At 55.7% G+C, this 14670-nt stretch overlaps 3 protein-coding genes across 3 annotated transcripts; 2 read left to right on the top strand and 1 right to left on the bottom strand.

The window, feature by feature from the left end:
• Window positions 1-300: 300 nt before the first annotated feature.
• On the top strand, window positions 301-6339 carry ESRRA (estrogen related receptor alpha). Its single transcript, XM_016220248.2, has 6 exons — window positions 301-1322; window positions 4291-4407; window positions 4570-4698; window positions 5113-5280; window positions 5378-5647; window positions 6071-6339. The coding sequence occupies exons 1-6, from the start codon at window positions 998-1000 to the stop codon at window positions 6328-6330; spliced, it is 1269 nt and encodes a 422-aa protein (XP_016075734.1). The 5' UTR covers window positions 301-997; the 3' UTR covers window positions 6331-6339.
• Window positions 6340-7062: 723 nt separating this feature from the next.
• TRMT112 (tRNA methyltransferase activator subunit 11-2) lies at window positions 7063-7921 on the bottom strand. Its single transcript, XM_016220249.2, has 4 exons — window positions 7816-7921; window positions 7620-7721; window positions 7415-7504; window positions 7063-7326 (listed from the first exon to the last, which is right to left on the bottom strand). The coding sequence occupies exons 1-4, from the start codon at window positions 7891-7893 to the stop codon at window positions 7219-7221; spliced, it is 378 nt and encodes a 125-aa protein (XP_016075735.1). The 5' UTR covers window positions 7894-7921; the 3' UTR covers window positions 7063-7218.
• A 549-nt stretch (window positions 7922-8470) lies between these two features.
• On the top strand, window positions 8471-11408 carry PRDX5 (peroxiredoxin 5). The gene is made up of 6 exons (XM_016220238.2): window positions 8471-8706; window positions 9965-10099; window positions 10598-10729; window positions 10802-10840; window positions 10998-11059; window positions 11163-11408. Exons 1-6 carry the CDS (start codon window positions 8542-8544, stop codon window positions 11266-11268), a joined length of 639 nt encoding a protein of 212 aa, XP_016075724.1. The 5' UTR covers window positions 8471-8541; the 3' UTR covers window positions 11269-11408.
• Window positions 11409-14670: the final 3262 nt, after the last annotated feature.

The raw sequence follows: 14670 nt of genomic DNA on the forward strand, positions 1-14670 counted from the left end.
GTCAAAGGTCATCGTACCGGCAGGGGAGAACTTCCTCCTCCTTGGCACTCCCCATTTACTTCCTGATAACCTGATAGAGGTCCCCCGCGGGCGGAGGGGGAAGGGAGCACTGCAACTTTAGGCAACTTCCCGTAGGTGTGCGCGGGTTGGGGGGGGCGGGGCACCCCGGAGGTGGAGGATTCTGCGGCAGCGGAGTGTAAAAGAGTGAAGGTGCTGGCGGGTGGGGTGTGGGGGGTTGTGCAAGGAGGTGGAGCCTTAGAGTGGGCCTGCTGGTGTAGGGGGCAGTGCGTCAGGTGTGAAAGCTCTGAATATGTTTCTACAAGGGTCTATGCCTGTAGTGTGGGGCATGGTGAGAGTGTAAGAGTATGAGTGTGTGATTATGAGTGTTGAGCGTGACTTTGCTCATGGGGTATGCACTTCGGGAGGAGTGAATGAGCATGAATGAGAACTGGGCTTGGGACAGGCCAACTGTGAGAGTGAGCATGTGAGGACACCTGAGAACCCAGGCGAGTTGGAGTGTGTGAGGGTGTGAACACATGTGTGTGAGCACATCAACTGCTCCTGGGTTTGTGTGTCTGTTTGCACTCTCCAATGGAGGATACCCAAATGAGAGGGAAATCACCGAGGTCCCTGTCTGGAGAAAACTGAGAGATATACCATTTCTAGTTGAGGATTCCAGATGGGGTTGAAGGTCACGTGGGGCCAAGGTTACCTTGCTCCCTGGTCTGGGTGAGAGTAAGGGGCTTCTAAGTGGGCTTCTTGCTGCCAGTTACTGGCCCTGGAGGCTCTGGAGACTCTTCCCAGGGCAACAACTGGGGGGCCCCTTTCATGGGCAGCCCTTCCTTGGACTCTGTACCTCCTCCTTCCCCCTCGCTGATACTGGAAGCCTGGCCCCAGGCCTGGGGTTGGGCAACCAGGGTGGCAGGGTGTCTCTCCATCCCCCATCCCAGCACCTCCCTGTGTCCTGACGGGTTTCTCCCCACAGGTGACCAGCGCCATGTCCAGCCAGGTGGTGGGCATTGAGCCTCTCTACATCAAGGCAGAGCCAGCCAGCCCAGACAGCCCAAAGGGTTCCTCCGAGACTGAGACTGAGCCCCCTGTAGCCCTGGCCCCTGGCCCAGCTCCTACTCGCCACCTCCCAGGCCACAAGGAAGAGGAGGATGGGGAGGGGGCTGGGCCTGGTGAGCAGGGTGGTGGGAAGCTGGTGCTCAGCTCCCTGCCTAAACGCCTCTGCCTGGTCTGTGGGGACGTGGCCTCCGGCTACCACTATGGTGTGGCATCCTGTGAGGCCTGCAAAGCCTTCTTCAAGAGGACCATCCAGGGTGAGCCCCCACCCCCACTTCTGTGCCCTTTGCCTTCTGGGCCTGGCACTAACCCAATTGGTGCACTGCTGAGTGGCACTAGACCCCCAGACTGCCATGGTAGCACTTGGGGTTGGCAGCCTGGTGTTCCCAGGCCCTCTTACTTTCAAGGAATGCTCTTTCCCTTAAAAGTTAAATAGAGCCACCAGGATGTGTTGATGGGCTGGATGTGGGATGTGAGAGAGGACTCAGGATGTCTCCTAAGTTTCTGGGTATGACAGGCCCAGCACTTTCCACAGTGGCTCTGAAAAACTTGAGACAGCCTCTGCCTGCTCCTAAACTTTGTTCTTGCTTCTGGCAGCTATTGGCCTCTCACAAGCATAGAAAACCCTCCCCCCCTTCCTTTATGTTGATTTCCCCCAAACAGCACTAGTACAGGGCAGGTTTCATAGCTGAGAGGGGCTACATCCTATTTTAGCACCTAACTTTAAAAAGACTATTAGGCATCCTGCTAATAGTACTCAGGGAATTTTTCTCACTCAGGAAAGCATATTAAATATGAGTGAGCAAGGTGGTGATGTAACAAGCAGTACTTGGGATGTGCCTGTTACTTGCATTTTTATGTAAACCTCTGGTTACTTTGGGGCTATAACATGTATAATTTTTGAGAACATTTCTTGAGTGCTTACATTCATGATCTCAGGTACCCCCACAGCAACCTATAAGGTGTCAGCAATGTTACAGCTGAGGCCCAGAGAGGTTTTTAAAAATTTGTCCAAGTCCCAAAGGTAGAAAATGGCAGAACTAGGATTTGAACTTGGTTCAACTCAGGTCCAGAGTCGAGCTCTTAAATGCCAGATTGCTGCCTCTGCTTATTACTAATAACTGAACTTTGGACAGGTGCCTCAAATGATTGTGACATTCCAGCGAGTTTTGACTTTGCCATTGCCAAGACCCACTGGTCTAAAACCTCTGTGCTCCCTTCTGTCTCTGAAGCCCAGTGAGCCAACAGGTTCAGATCCAGTTGTCTCCTGCCTACCCTGCAACCCTTCCTTCTCTGCTGACTCAGTTGACAAATGTTTATTGAGCACTAGCCATAAACAGTAATCACTTATTGAATATTTAGGTATTATGAACCATGCTGAATGTGTTACCTCAATTACCCCCTTGAATTCTCACAACTCACCTTTATAAGGAGTACTGTTTTTATTACCCCAGTTTTACAGATGAGAAAACAGTATTTGAGGGCTTAGATATGGGACTTGTTCAAGGTCACACAGATAGTCCCCAGGCAGCTTCCAGAGCCTTCACAAAGCTGTGCTCTGCTGCCCTGGCTACTGTTCCAGGCATGGGAACTAAGGCAGGACTGCAGGTCCTTAAATGGTTTACATTTCTAGCTGAGAGGAGAGAGAAAACAATGAATTGCACACAATTGTTATAGTACAGCTGTATAAGTGCTGGAGGGTGAGGATCAGGATGTGTACCAAGGAACCTAGCTGGGTCTGGGGCTCTGGAGGACTTCCCTGAGGGGGTGTCTTGAGCTGAGTGTGGAAGCCTGGGTAGGGTGTAGGAGAAACACGCTAAGGGCATATGGCTGGTTATGTCATTCAGTCCTTGAAGTAGCCCTGCGAGGCTGGGAGGGCTGCCATGCACCAGCTATGAGTGCCCACTATGTGCTGGGCCTGTTCCAAGCATTGGAGACAGTCCTGGCCCTTGTGGAGCTGACACTAAAGTCAAGAGACAGATAATAAAGAAGATAAACATATATATATATAGCATATTAGATGGTGCTGAGAGCTGATGAGAAACTATTAAGCAGGGGCAAGTGCTGAAGATGTCCACAGGGGGCTTGTGGCATTCTCATCACCCTTCGCAGGGTGGCCAGGGAAGGCCTCCGTGAGGTGACAACAGGCAGAGATTGAAGGAGGGAAGGGAGCTGTGGGCCCTGAGTTAGGGGCTTGGAGCCAGAGCAGAGTGCAAGGAGGGTGTCACAAGGGGTGAGGAGGAGCAGGGGTGCAGGCCTCAGGCTGCAGGGTTCACTGGGCTTTTACTCTGAGAAGGGAAATCACTGGCGGGTGTTGAGCAGGGGAGGGACAGGATCTAACTTAGGTTTTATAGGATGCCTCTGGCTACAGTGTGGAGACTAACAAACAGGCAAGGGCAGAGCAGGAGGCCATGTTAGGAAGTAAAGCCCACCAGGACCAGTTGATGGGTTGGATTTGGGGTGTGAGACAGAATCAAAGATGTCTCCTAGATGTCTGCTTGAGCAACTGGACCGATAAAGTTGGTTTTGGAGAGGTAGATCAGGGGCTCCATTTAGGACAGGTTAGATTTGTGTGGCCTTCTAGTCAGACATGCAAGATATTGAGGAGGCAGTGGGATATGAATCTAGAGTTTAGGCAGTTCTAGGCAAGAGACATAAATCTGAAAGCCCATGGCTTAGGTACGATTGCCGTGGGAGTGAGACAGGTCTGAGGGCAGCCCTGGGGTGCTTCAATGGAAGGAGCACAGGGAGGTGCACAGAAACCACAAAGTGGCCAGTGAGGTGGGAGGAAAACCAGGAGTGTGTCCTAAAAGCAAAGAAAAGTGTTTCAGTGTTTCTAGGAGTGGGATAAGATCAATGGTATTAGATGCTCCTTTAGGCCTTGTAAGATGAAGATGAGAATTGACCATTGGAGGTAGCAATGGAGAGGCCATTTTAACCCTTGAAGAGAGCAGGTGAGGGCAGTAGAGCCCAGAGATGTGGCTTGACAAGAGGCCTGGGGCAGATGTAGTCTGACTCCCCTGGTTCCAGCCCTTCTTTTGCTCAGACAGGGGCCCCCAGCCCAGCAGCCATTCCTCTCACTGCCCCGGGCTTCCCTGCCCCACTCACGGCACTCCTGCTTTCCCCAGACCTGTGCTTGCCGGGGGCGAGTCAGGGCTCTCCTGTCTGCTGGGCCTCCTCCAGGCCCTGGGAGGCCGCCACTGGAGCCCTGCCTCTTCCTGGCAGGGAGCATCGAGTACAGCTGTCCGGCTTCCAATGAGTGTGAGATCACCAAGCGGAGACGCAAGGCCTGCCAGGCCTGTCGCTTCACCAAGTGCCTGCGGGTGGGCATGCTCAAAGAAGGTGAGTCCTGGGCAAGGGCCTTGGCGAGGGCTGGGGGAGCTGGGTGCATGGGGCTGGAGAGGGCAAAGCCTGAGAAGTTCTGGTGGAATGGATTGGGCAGGGGGGCTCTGTAGAGCAAGCCACCCCCAGCCCCAAGGACATAGCCCTGTCCTACAATTCAAGGGGTACGTCTGGACCGTGTCCGGGGTGGGCGACAGAAGTACAAGCGGCGACCAGAGGTGGATCCACTGCCCTTCCCAGGCCCCTTCCCTGCTGGACCCCTGGCAGTAGCTGGAGGCCCTCGGAAGACAGGTGAGAGTGCTCTGGGTCCTTGGAGCTCTAAGGTCTAGATTGGGCTAGGACATGAGAGGCTTATCTGGCGTCATTCGCTGAGGATAGGTTATTTTGGGCACTGGAACCCCAAACTTCCCTTTATCTATTCACATCCATTTTCCCCAAAAAGCATTTTTGAAAATACCTTTTTCTGTCAGTCCCTGAGTAGTACAGCTGGGAACAGGGAAAGGTTTTCTAACACTCAGAACCTGTTCACAAACAGACTGACTTCCCCTAGGAGATAGGGAGAGCCCTTCCTGGAGAAAGGTGTCTGAGCCTGCTACCCAGTGGCCATTGAGGAAGGCCATGGGGGGACTGACTCTGGGAAGATGTTTGACCACAAAGGGCCAGCAAGGTGGTGATTTCGAGTGCCTCTTCCAACTGTCACTGCAGCCCCAGTGAATGCACTGGTGTCCCACCTGCTGGTGGTAGAGCCTGAGAAGCTGTATGCCATGCCCGACCCAGCGGGCCCTGATGGACACCTCCCAGCCGTAGCTACCCTCTGTGACCTCTTTGACCGAGAGATTGTGGTCACCATCAGCTGGGCCAAGAGCATCCCAGGTAAAGGGCCAGGTGATGCGGGCTCCTGTGGGTAGGCCAGGCCATGCCCAGCTCTGGTGCACTTGCTCAGCCAGGTGTGCTCCCCACTGTCCTCCAGGCTTCTCATCACTGTCGCTGTCAGACCAGATGTCAGTACTGCAGAGCGTGTGGATGGAGGTACTGGTGTTGGGTGTGGCCCAGCGCTCACTGCCACTGCAGGATGAGCTGGCCTTCGCTGAGGACCTGGTCCTGGATGAAGAGGGGGCACGAGCAGCTGGTCTGGGGGAACTTGGGGCTGCCCTGCTGCAGCTGGTACGGCGATTGCAGGCCCTGCGGCTGGAACGGGAGGAGTATGTCCTGCTGAAGGCCCTGGCCCTTGCCAACTCGGGTGAGTGTGGGTAGGTCCTGGCAAGTCTCCAGAAGGCCCTCTATAACTGATGGTGGCACAGTACCATCAGAACAGTTACTTGCTGAAAGCCACAAAGGCAGGGGCCCAGGAACTGCACGTACGCAAAGGCAAGGCAAGGGCAGGCCCAGGAACTGCACATACGACTTTAAGCCCTAGTGCCATACTTACTGGAAAGGTGAATGATTTAGTGGGAGGGAAGGTGGGGGGAGGACAAGAAGGGGGGCCACAGTTGAGAAAGGGTGGGCTCTGGATCATGGGCAGGAGCAGTGTTGCCTCTGTCAGCCAATCAACAAATCTGTGTCTGGCTCCTGTGTAGGCCCCATCCCTCAGTGCCAAGCAGATGTGGGTTCTCTCCTTCCTGGAGATTGCCCACGTTAACAGCTGTCTCCTCCCTTCTTGCAGACTCTGTGCACATTGAAGATGCTGAGGCTGTGGAGCAGCTGCGAGAAGCTCTCCATGAGGCCCTGCTAGAGTATGAAGCAGGCCGGGCAGGCCCCGGAGGGGGTGCTGAGAGGCGGCGGGCAGGCAGGCTGCTGCTCACACTACCACTCCTTCGCCAGACAGCGGGCAAAGTGCTGGCCCATTTCTATGGGGTGAAGCTGGAGGGCAAGGTGCCCATGCACAAGTTGTTCTTGGAGATGCTCGAGGCCATGATGGACTGAGGCAAGGGGTGGGCACGGGTGGGGGTGCTGGCAGGACCCGCCCAGCATGGGGTCAGCCCCAAGGGGGCAGAGCTGGGGTCTGGGCAGTGCCACAGCCTGCTGGAAGGGCCAAGGCAATACCATCAGCCCCTGGGAGCAGGCCCTACACCCTCCTCTCCCCCTTCCTTGGGGGTGTTAGAAGCTGGGAACGTATGTGCCCAGGCTCTGGGCACAGTGCTGCCCCTTGCAAGCCATAACGTGCCCCCAGAGTGTAGGGGATGCTGCAGAAGCCATAGGGGGCTGCAGGGGATGTGTGGGGGAGGGGGGCAGAAGCCTGATCTCAGGGAGGGGAGGGAGTGGAGGCCACAGTCTCCCAGTGGGTGATGCTTTTGCTGCTGCTTAATCCAACCCCCTCTCCAGAGCAGAGGGAAATTTGGAGAGCAAAGGCCCCTGCCCCCTTGGCTCCTCTCATCATTTGCATTGGGCATTCTGCCCCCCCCCCCCTTGAAGCAATAACTCCAAGCAGGCTCCAGCCCCTGGACCCCTGGGGTGGCCAAGGTCCCCCATCAGCTCCCACCTAGCCTCCTCAGGGGGTAGGGAGAGCACTGCCTCTATGCCCTGCAGAGCAATAACACTATATTTATTTTTGGGTTTGGCCAGGGAGGCACAGGGACATGGGGCAAGCCAGGGCCCAGAGCCCTTGGCTGTACAGAGACTCTATTTTAATGTATATTTGTTGCAAAGAGAAACCGCTTTTGGTTTTGAACCTTTAATGAGAAAAAAAATATATCGAGCTCAAGAACACTGTGTGGCGTGTCACTGGGTCAAGAGCTGGGAAAACATGTGACAAAACCAACAGAATATAAACAAAAATACGATCACAGTATGAAAAACTGATGTCTGGCACGATTAAGTCTCAGTTTCCTCATCATTCAGCAGCATGTTGGGGATCCCACGGGTGATGGGGAACATACGTCCAGACTCTGGGCACTGCAGGGTTCCCTCCACCACCTCCACCTGCAGAGGAGTGGGTAACAGAGCTGAACACTGGCAGCCTCCTGGTATGGCTGTGTAGCTAGGAAGCAACTGATAGGCCAGTTCTCACCTCGAGCAGCACGTGGTGCATCTTCCTCAGAAATGTCTCATCTTGCTCATACCCCTGAACTGGCCCTTTGGGCACCTCGTCCAGACGCAACTGTGGGCAAGAGGCCTAAGTTATCTCTGGGCATACCCCGACCCTGGCCAGGTGCAAAGGGCTGTGGTGAGACCAACCCTCAAAGGGTGTGCACAGGCAAGGGGAGGGTCCTCACGTGATCGGCCGCCTCCAGAAGCGCCGGCCACTCCACTTTGGGTATCATACGCGCCACGAAATCCGGGTTGAACTCCACGGGGATGACGCGGACCTCGGTGGCCTGCGGGGCGGAGGGGTTTAGTTAGGCAGGCGTCGGAGCCTAGTTCCCCAGTCCCTCCTGGGAGAAGGGCGCCAGAGCGTCCCCCATGTGGTACCTCGAGGCGCAGGGGGAATCCACGGGGTCCCACCCCTCGGACATGCGAGCTCAGCAAATTGTGAGTTAGCAGCTTCATGTCGCCTCAACACTCCTGCCTGCCAGAACCGGAAGGAAGCAGACACTCCGCTGCGTCACTTCCGGAGCCGCCCCGCTCTCTATCCAATCGCACGGCGGGGAGGAGCGGAAGCGGCGAAGTTGCTGGGACTTCCGGCGCTCGCGGGAGCGGAGGTACTGCAAAGGCCTCGCAGCGTCAGGCGTTGCTACTTGAAGCCTCCCGGCGGGAGGTTGCTACGGTGCAGGCCGGTGGTTTTCGCTGAGCTAAACCTCCACTCGCTACAAATCATATACAGTGCAAATCGTATGCAGGGGCCTTCGTTGAATGCAAAATAAACGTGTTTTACTCCTACGTAGGCGCCTGAAACCGTCGTCTCCTGACCCTCGCTTCGGTTAAGGAACAGAAAGTGCCCCGATCCGTTAGTTAGGCCCAGAGCGGCGCTCCAACCTTGTAGGCAAATAGGAGTTGGTTCGGCCCATTTGTCCTGCCCCTAATGCAAACAAGCCTGTCGTGCCAGCTCCGCCCCCGACGCGCGGCCCGGGCCTGCCCTTTGGAGGCGGCCCGCCTCTTGCAGGGTTTCTGCGGCACCGCGTTTCAGGCCCCACCTCCCGAGGCCGCCCGGGGGCGGGGCGATTGTGGCCTCGGGACCCGGTGTGCGGCTTCACCGGGATGTGCAAGCTGGGCCGCCTGTGGGGCTCAGGACTCGCCCGGGCCGTTGCCGTCCGTTGTGCAGCAGCGGCGGGGAGCAGAGGGTGCCGGGAAGACGGCCTAGAGTGGACGCGGAGCGGAGCCCGCGGTTTCAGAAGCGCCGCAGCCGCTATGGCCCCGATCAAGGTGACCGCTGGCCCAGTCCGGCCAGGCCTGACCCCTCTCCCCGCCTCGTCCATCTCTCCCAGGCCCTCCGTCGCGCTCGAGGCAGCCGCCTCCCGCCCCAGCCCCTCCTGCCTCCCTCTCTTCCTGCCCTGGACCTCTCGCCGCCGCCCTAGACGCCCTCCCGTCGTCTGTCCCGCTCTCCTCCTCACCAAACCCCGTGGCTGCCCCACCCCTGTCGCCAGTGTTAAGGGCTTCGTGCAGCGTCTCCTGAGATGGTCCCCGAGGCCGCCGGGCCTTGTCTTCCACACTCTCTGCGTCACCCTCTGCTGGGGTCTCCACCATTTTCAGGCGATTGGCTACCAAGGCCTCCCCCACCTTCCGGGACCTCCTTTGCCCCAGGGTCCCCCCTTTCAACCCTCACACATAGCCCCCACTGTACCCTCTAGCACGCTTTTGTCAGGTTGTTGGGCCTCACTCTCACCCCATCTTCTGAAACGTGTTGTCGCTTAGAGCCCCTGCCGTGTCTCCCCGATTCCACTCCAGCCACAGCCGATTCCCGCCCGTGGGCTGAACCGTCCCTGGCTCCTTAGAACTACCCCCCCGCCCCTCCCCCAGACTCTTCCGAGACCTCCCTGTGCCTCAAACTGCTCCCAACCCCCCGACTTTCCCTCCCTTTGCCTCCCTCCTGCCCATGAAGCCCTCAACGCCCCAGGTAGACTGGTCCTTCCTCTTGGACAGATTCCTTTTTTTATTCAGTACCTCTGGGATGTAGGGACCTGCACCCCCCTCTCCCCGAGGAAAACCTTTCCCACCTTCTGCTGTCCTCCCCTTTTCTCATCTTGGGGGTGGGACACAGGATCCTCTCCCTCTATTTTTGAGGTCCTCCCTCCCCCCAAATACAGCCCCCTGACCCTCCTCCTCTTGCCTAGTTACCGCACTTCTTTCCTGTGCATCAGGCAGCTTGTGTCCTCAACGCCTTGCAACACCTCCAAAGCCTCTCCCTTTTTCCGTTGCCACCAACAGGCCCTCAAAGAGGAATAGGGCCAACTTGAAACCTGGAGGATGTGGGGTAACTAGGCATTGCGGGGAGAGGGAAGGGCCGCAGGGAGGGACCTCTGGAAACTCTGACAGGGTTGGGCTTCCTGCCTCATGTCAACCCTGGCTTCACCAGCCCTGGCTCCTGGGCCCTGTCCCCTTGGCTCTTGGTTTGCTGCCCTTCCCTTGGCTTCCCTACTTGTCCCCCACTCTCCGACCCTTAACTTGGTGCCCTTCCCTCTAGGTGGGAGATGCCATCCCATCTGTGGTGGTGTTTGAAGGGCAGCCTGGGAACAAGGTGAACCTGGCAGAGCTGTTCAAGGGCAAGAAGGGGGTGCTGTTTGGAGTCCCTGGGGCCTTTACTCCTGGTTGTTCCAAGGTGAGGCCCTGCCCTTCTGGGGCTCAGCAGTTGGGATCTTGGGAACATCTTTGCACTGTTCACAGTCCTCCATGTTGTCCCCAGGCAGCTTGCAACAACAGGATGCGGATGATATGGCAGTTAAAAAGCATTCCAGAGTGTTCATCAAGCAAATAGAGTCTGTGAAAAGGCAGTGGTATCAGGAATGTAGGAGAAAGGGTATTGCCATGAAATCTAACACCTCTTATTGACCCTGCTGGGTGACAGGCACTATGGAAGGTATTGGGTAAACAAGACATAATTATGCCTATGTTCCGGAAGTTCATGGTCTTGACCACAGAAATCTTAAGTATGGATCTGAGCTCCCTAGTGGCCAAGGCAAGAAGGAACTGTGGCTTACACAATTCTCATGGTCTGATGAAAGGTGTTGAAGCAGGGAAATGAAATCCAGGAGATAAAGGATAGGTGGAGGAGCAGAGGCAATTGTCCCTTTGCTGAGTCTTCGTTTTCCCTCCCCAGACCCACCTACCAGGGTTTGTGGAGCAGGCTGAAGCTCTGAAGTCCAAAGGAGCCCAGGTGGTGGCATGTCTGAGTGTTAACGATGTCTTTGTGACTGAAGAGTGGGGACGAGCCCACAACGCAGGAAACAAGGTGAGGTGTGGGTCCTGAGGGGATCAGGGGCCAGGCAAAAGATTTTTCTTGTGACCTTTATTTTATCTTTAGGTCCGGCTCCTGGCTGACCCCACTGGGGCCTTTGGGCAGGTGAGTGCAACCCCCAACCCCCACCCTACAGGGTAGTCTCTCTGCTAGGCCTTGGAAGCAGGGATTTGGAGGGACATGACCAATGTGGGGAGCAGCTGGGGAGCTTGGTCTGTTCTTGGGTTTCCTGACCCTTTTCTCTGCCTCTCTCTTGACTTAGGAGACAGATTTGTTACTGGATGATTCATTGGTGTCCCTCTTTGGGAATCGAAGGCTCAAGAGGTAAAAGTGGGAGGATCCTCCATGGGGTTCCCCTGCACCCTCCCTCTCTATTCCCAGCCTCCAGGTCCAGCTGTTGTGACCCACCGTACCCTTTTTCTGGCAGGTTCTCTATGGTGATAGATGATGGTATAGTGAAGTCCCTGAATGTGGAACCAGATGGCACAGGCCTCACCTGCAGCCTGGCCCCCAACATCCTCTCACAGCTCTGAGACCCTGGGCCCAGGCATACTCCTTCTACTCTTTCCTGTTACACCTGCCCAACCAGGGGCAGAGGGCCCCAGTCCAGCCTCAATTGGGGCCACCCAGTTGAAGCCTTGGCCAGATTTCTGCAATAAACACTTCTGGTTCATGTCTGTCTCCTTGATCTTGATTCTGAATTGCTGATTTGCTATGGCTCAGGCCTCATGACAGTCACAACTGTGAGGGTGGTAGGCAGGGGCTGAGGGAACACTGATATAGGGGACCTTAATTTAATTTAGAAGGTAGTCAGGGAAGGCCTCTTTTTTTTTTAATCCTCATTGAGGATATTTTTTCCATTGCTTTTCAGAGAGAGTGGGAGGGGGAGAGAGAAAAAGAGAAACATCCATGTGAGAGAGACACATGGATTGGTTGCCTCCCACACAAGCCCCAACCAGGGCCAGGGATCGAGGTTGCAACTGAGGTATGTGCCCCTTGGCTAGAATCAAACCTGGGACCCTTCAGTCCACAGGCCAGCGCTCACCACTGAGCCAAACTGGCTAGGACAGGGAAGGCGTCTTGAAGGAGGTGTTATGATGCATCAGTCTGCAAGCAGAGAAAGAGCCAGTGGTCTGAAGAGCAAGGGAAGGAGCAGTCTGTGCAGAGGGAGCATACCTGGAAAGGCCTAGGCAGACAAAGGCTTGGCTTACACCCAGAACTTTTGCATTTGATCTCTGGGTGCTGGTTAATCTCATTCAGACCATAAACTCTTGAGTAGAAACTTTGGCTCTAGGCACCCTTCCAACCTGGCTCTAGGCATGCCCCAGCCCCACCATTTTTTCAGACTGTTGAACCCTCCCCAGGAGCACCCACATCCCAGGAAGGGCCCCTGGCACCTTGGGACCATCTGACTGGCAGAAAGAGCTTCATCAATAGAGGCAGTGCTGGTTCAGTCCAGGAGGGCTCGCTGGAAGAGGAGACTAGGTGAGCTGTGGAGGGGAGAAGATGGCAGTAAGGCCTGACCAGTGTGGGGTGTACTGTGAGCGGACAGGGATCAGGGAGGCCACCAGAATCTGGGGGTGGGGGCTGTTGCCTTCTGTAGGCCCTGCCCTTGGGCCTTTGCCTTTTGTCCCTGGGAAGCCATGTGCTTAGCAGCAAGCAGTGATTATTAGGCCTCTACTGGGTTAAGAGCCCACAGTCTAAGGCAGGGCAGATCCATCAGGTGAAGTAAAAGTTGTCAACGCAATTCCGTGGGATATGTCAACTGAGCATAGATGAAGTCAGGAGGCTTTGGCTAGAAATAAATGATGGAGATTTATTCAAGGGTCTTAGGGTTTGCAAACCAGAAGCAAGTAGGCAATGCCCAGAGTGTTCGAAGAAGAAAGAAAAGCTGAGATTTCTTAGAGTAAAAAGTGCAGCCTTGAGAAGAGGCGGTCCTGCACTCAGCCTCTGGATCAGCCTGATGGTGACCTGGATGACTGGCGGTCTGGATACAGGAACACTTTTTCCTTAGTCCTTCAGGGGGTGGTCAGAGGGTTATCTGGAGGTTTGCTGTATGGGCATACCGGTTTGCTCCAAACCACCCTAATAAAGTGAGTCCTAATCTTTTTTCACTGGTAGAGAGTATTCAATTTGTAAAAAATGTATCACCTGTGAAGTGCAATAAAGTGAAGGGCAATAAAATGAGATGGGTCCTGTCGGCATGGCTCAGAGCACCCTCTCTGCCCTGCCTGGCCGTCCGCTGGGGCTCAGCCCCCAGGCCTGGCGCACAGGCTGCGCTCACCGAGGGGTCAGGGAGAAGTCAAGGAAAGGCCTTTTGGAGGACACGGTCCTTGCGGCAGTGGGATTGGTGCCCCCGGCAGAGAGAACAGTGTGCCTATATGTATGCAGTGTGGAATGGCCCCAAGCTGCTGCCACACAACGTGGCTGAGAGGATGCTGGGAGGGCAGCGGCCTTGCAAGCCCCCTGTGAGCACCTCAGGCCAGTGAAGGATGTCTGCAGGGCAGTGTCGGGTCAGAGTCCCACCTGGGCTCCTGTGGAGGCAGGGAGAGGACCAGGTGAGCAGGTGACGTCCCGCAGGTAGCGGCTGATAATGGGCACCTGTTGGGTGTTGGGAGGAAGGGGGTCCTGGGGGCCACTCCACTGGAGGTCAAAGGGGCTGGGAGGTTGGGGTGGTGTCCATGTGGATAGGGCACTCAGTATGGGGGCTTGTCTTCTGACCTTTGCCCCTTCCGTTCTCTACCAACCCTGCTGCCCCTCAGGGGTCCCGGGCTGGGGAAGGACAGGGGGCTGACCACCCCTCCTGGTCACAGCGCTGTCTTTGACTTGATGGCAGAAAGATCCTTTCTTTTCTGAACGCCATCTCTCTGAATTTTCCTGTCATACAAATGAGGAAACTGAGGCATAGTAGCTCCCTCCCCCACAGTCACCTGTGTGCATACCAGTGAATGGTCTTTTTAAAAATTTTTTATTGTTTTTAAAAATATATCTTTATTGATTTCAGAGAGAGGAAGGGAGAGGGAGAGAGAGAGAGAGAAACATCAATGATGAGAGAGTCATTGATCGGCTGCCTCCTACACGTCCCCTACTGGGGGTCATGCTAGCAACCCAGGCATGTGCCCTGACCAGGAATCAAACCTCGATCTCCTGGATCATAGGTCGATGCTCAACCGCTGAGCCACGCCGGCTGGCACCAGTGAGTGGTCTTGAGCTCCAGGTGGAGAGAGCATCTGAGTTGGCGGCTGGTGCCGTTCCCTGCAGCAGACCTGTGCTGCCCTGGCAGCTGCTTGTTAACAAGACAAGCCCAGTCTCCATCACTGCCACTCAGCTACCCCTGTTTCCTCCACTCCTGGCCTCTTATCTGGGCTGGCCAAGGCCCAGAGAGGCCTCTGAGAGGAAGTGTCCCCTCCAGGGTCCTATTGCCACTGGCTGGGCCTTTAGGCTAGGGTGAGGGGGTTCCAGTGCTCCAGTGGCCCCTTCAGACAGCGTGATGGTTGGCAGGTGTGAATGGAGGTGGGGCTTTGGCCTCAGTGAACCTGGCTGTTGGCCATATGATTCTTCTTTCTGGGGTGAGGCTCTCAGAGGGCTGGAAGGCCCCAAGTCAACTATCACAGGACAAGAGAATATAGCAGAGCTCCTGGCGGACAGGCCAGGTTTCAGGCCTATAAATAAGGGGAATCCAGGCCATGGTGGCCTGGATTAGTGGGTTCTGGAGGCCTGGGCTGTGCCTGGCAGACCAGTGGGCATGGCATGACCTTTCTGGGCTGTTGATGGCCAAAGAGCCAACTTTAAAACCAACTAACCAACCTACCCACCCATCCTGAAACAGCCACCCAACACATCCCCAAATAAAACCCTCCTGTCCTGTACTGCCCAAGGCCACAGCAACACTGACCCAGAAGGCCAAGGGTTTTACTCAGCATCAGTGGCCCTGG

The sequence above is a fragment of the Miniopterus natalensis genome, chromosome 11 (assembly GCF_054644295.1).
Source record: "Miniopterus natalensis isolate mMinNat1 chromosome 11, mMinNat1.hap1, whole genome shotgun sequence".
NCBI lineage: Eukaryota > Metazoa > Chordata > Mammalia > Chiroptera > Miniopteridae > Miniopterus > Miniopterus natalensis.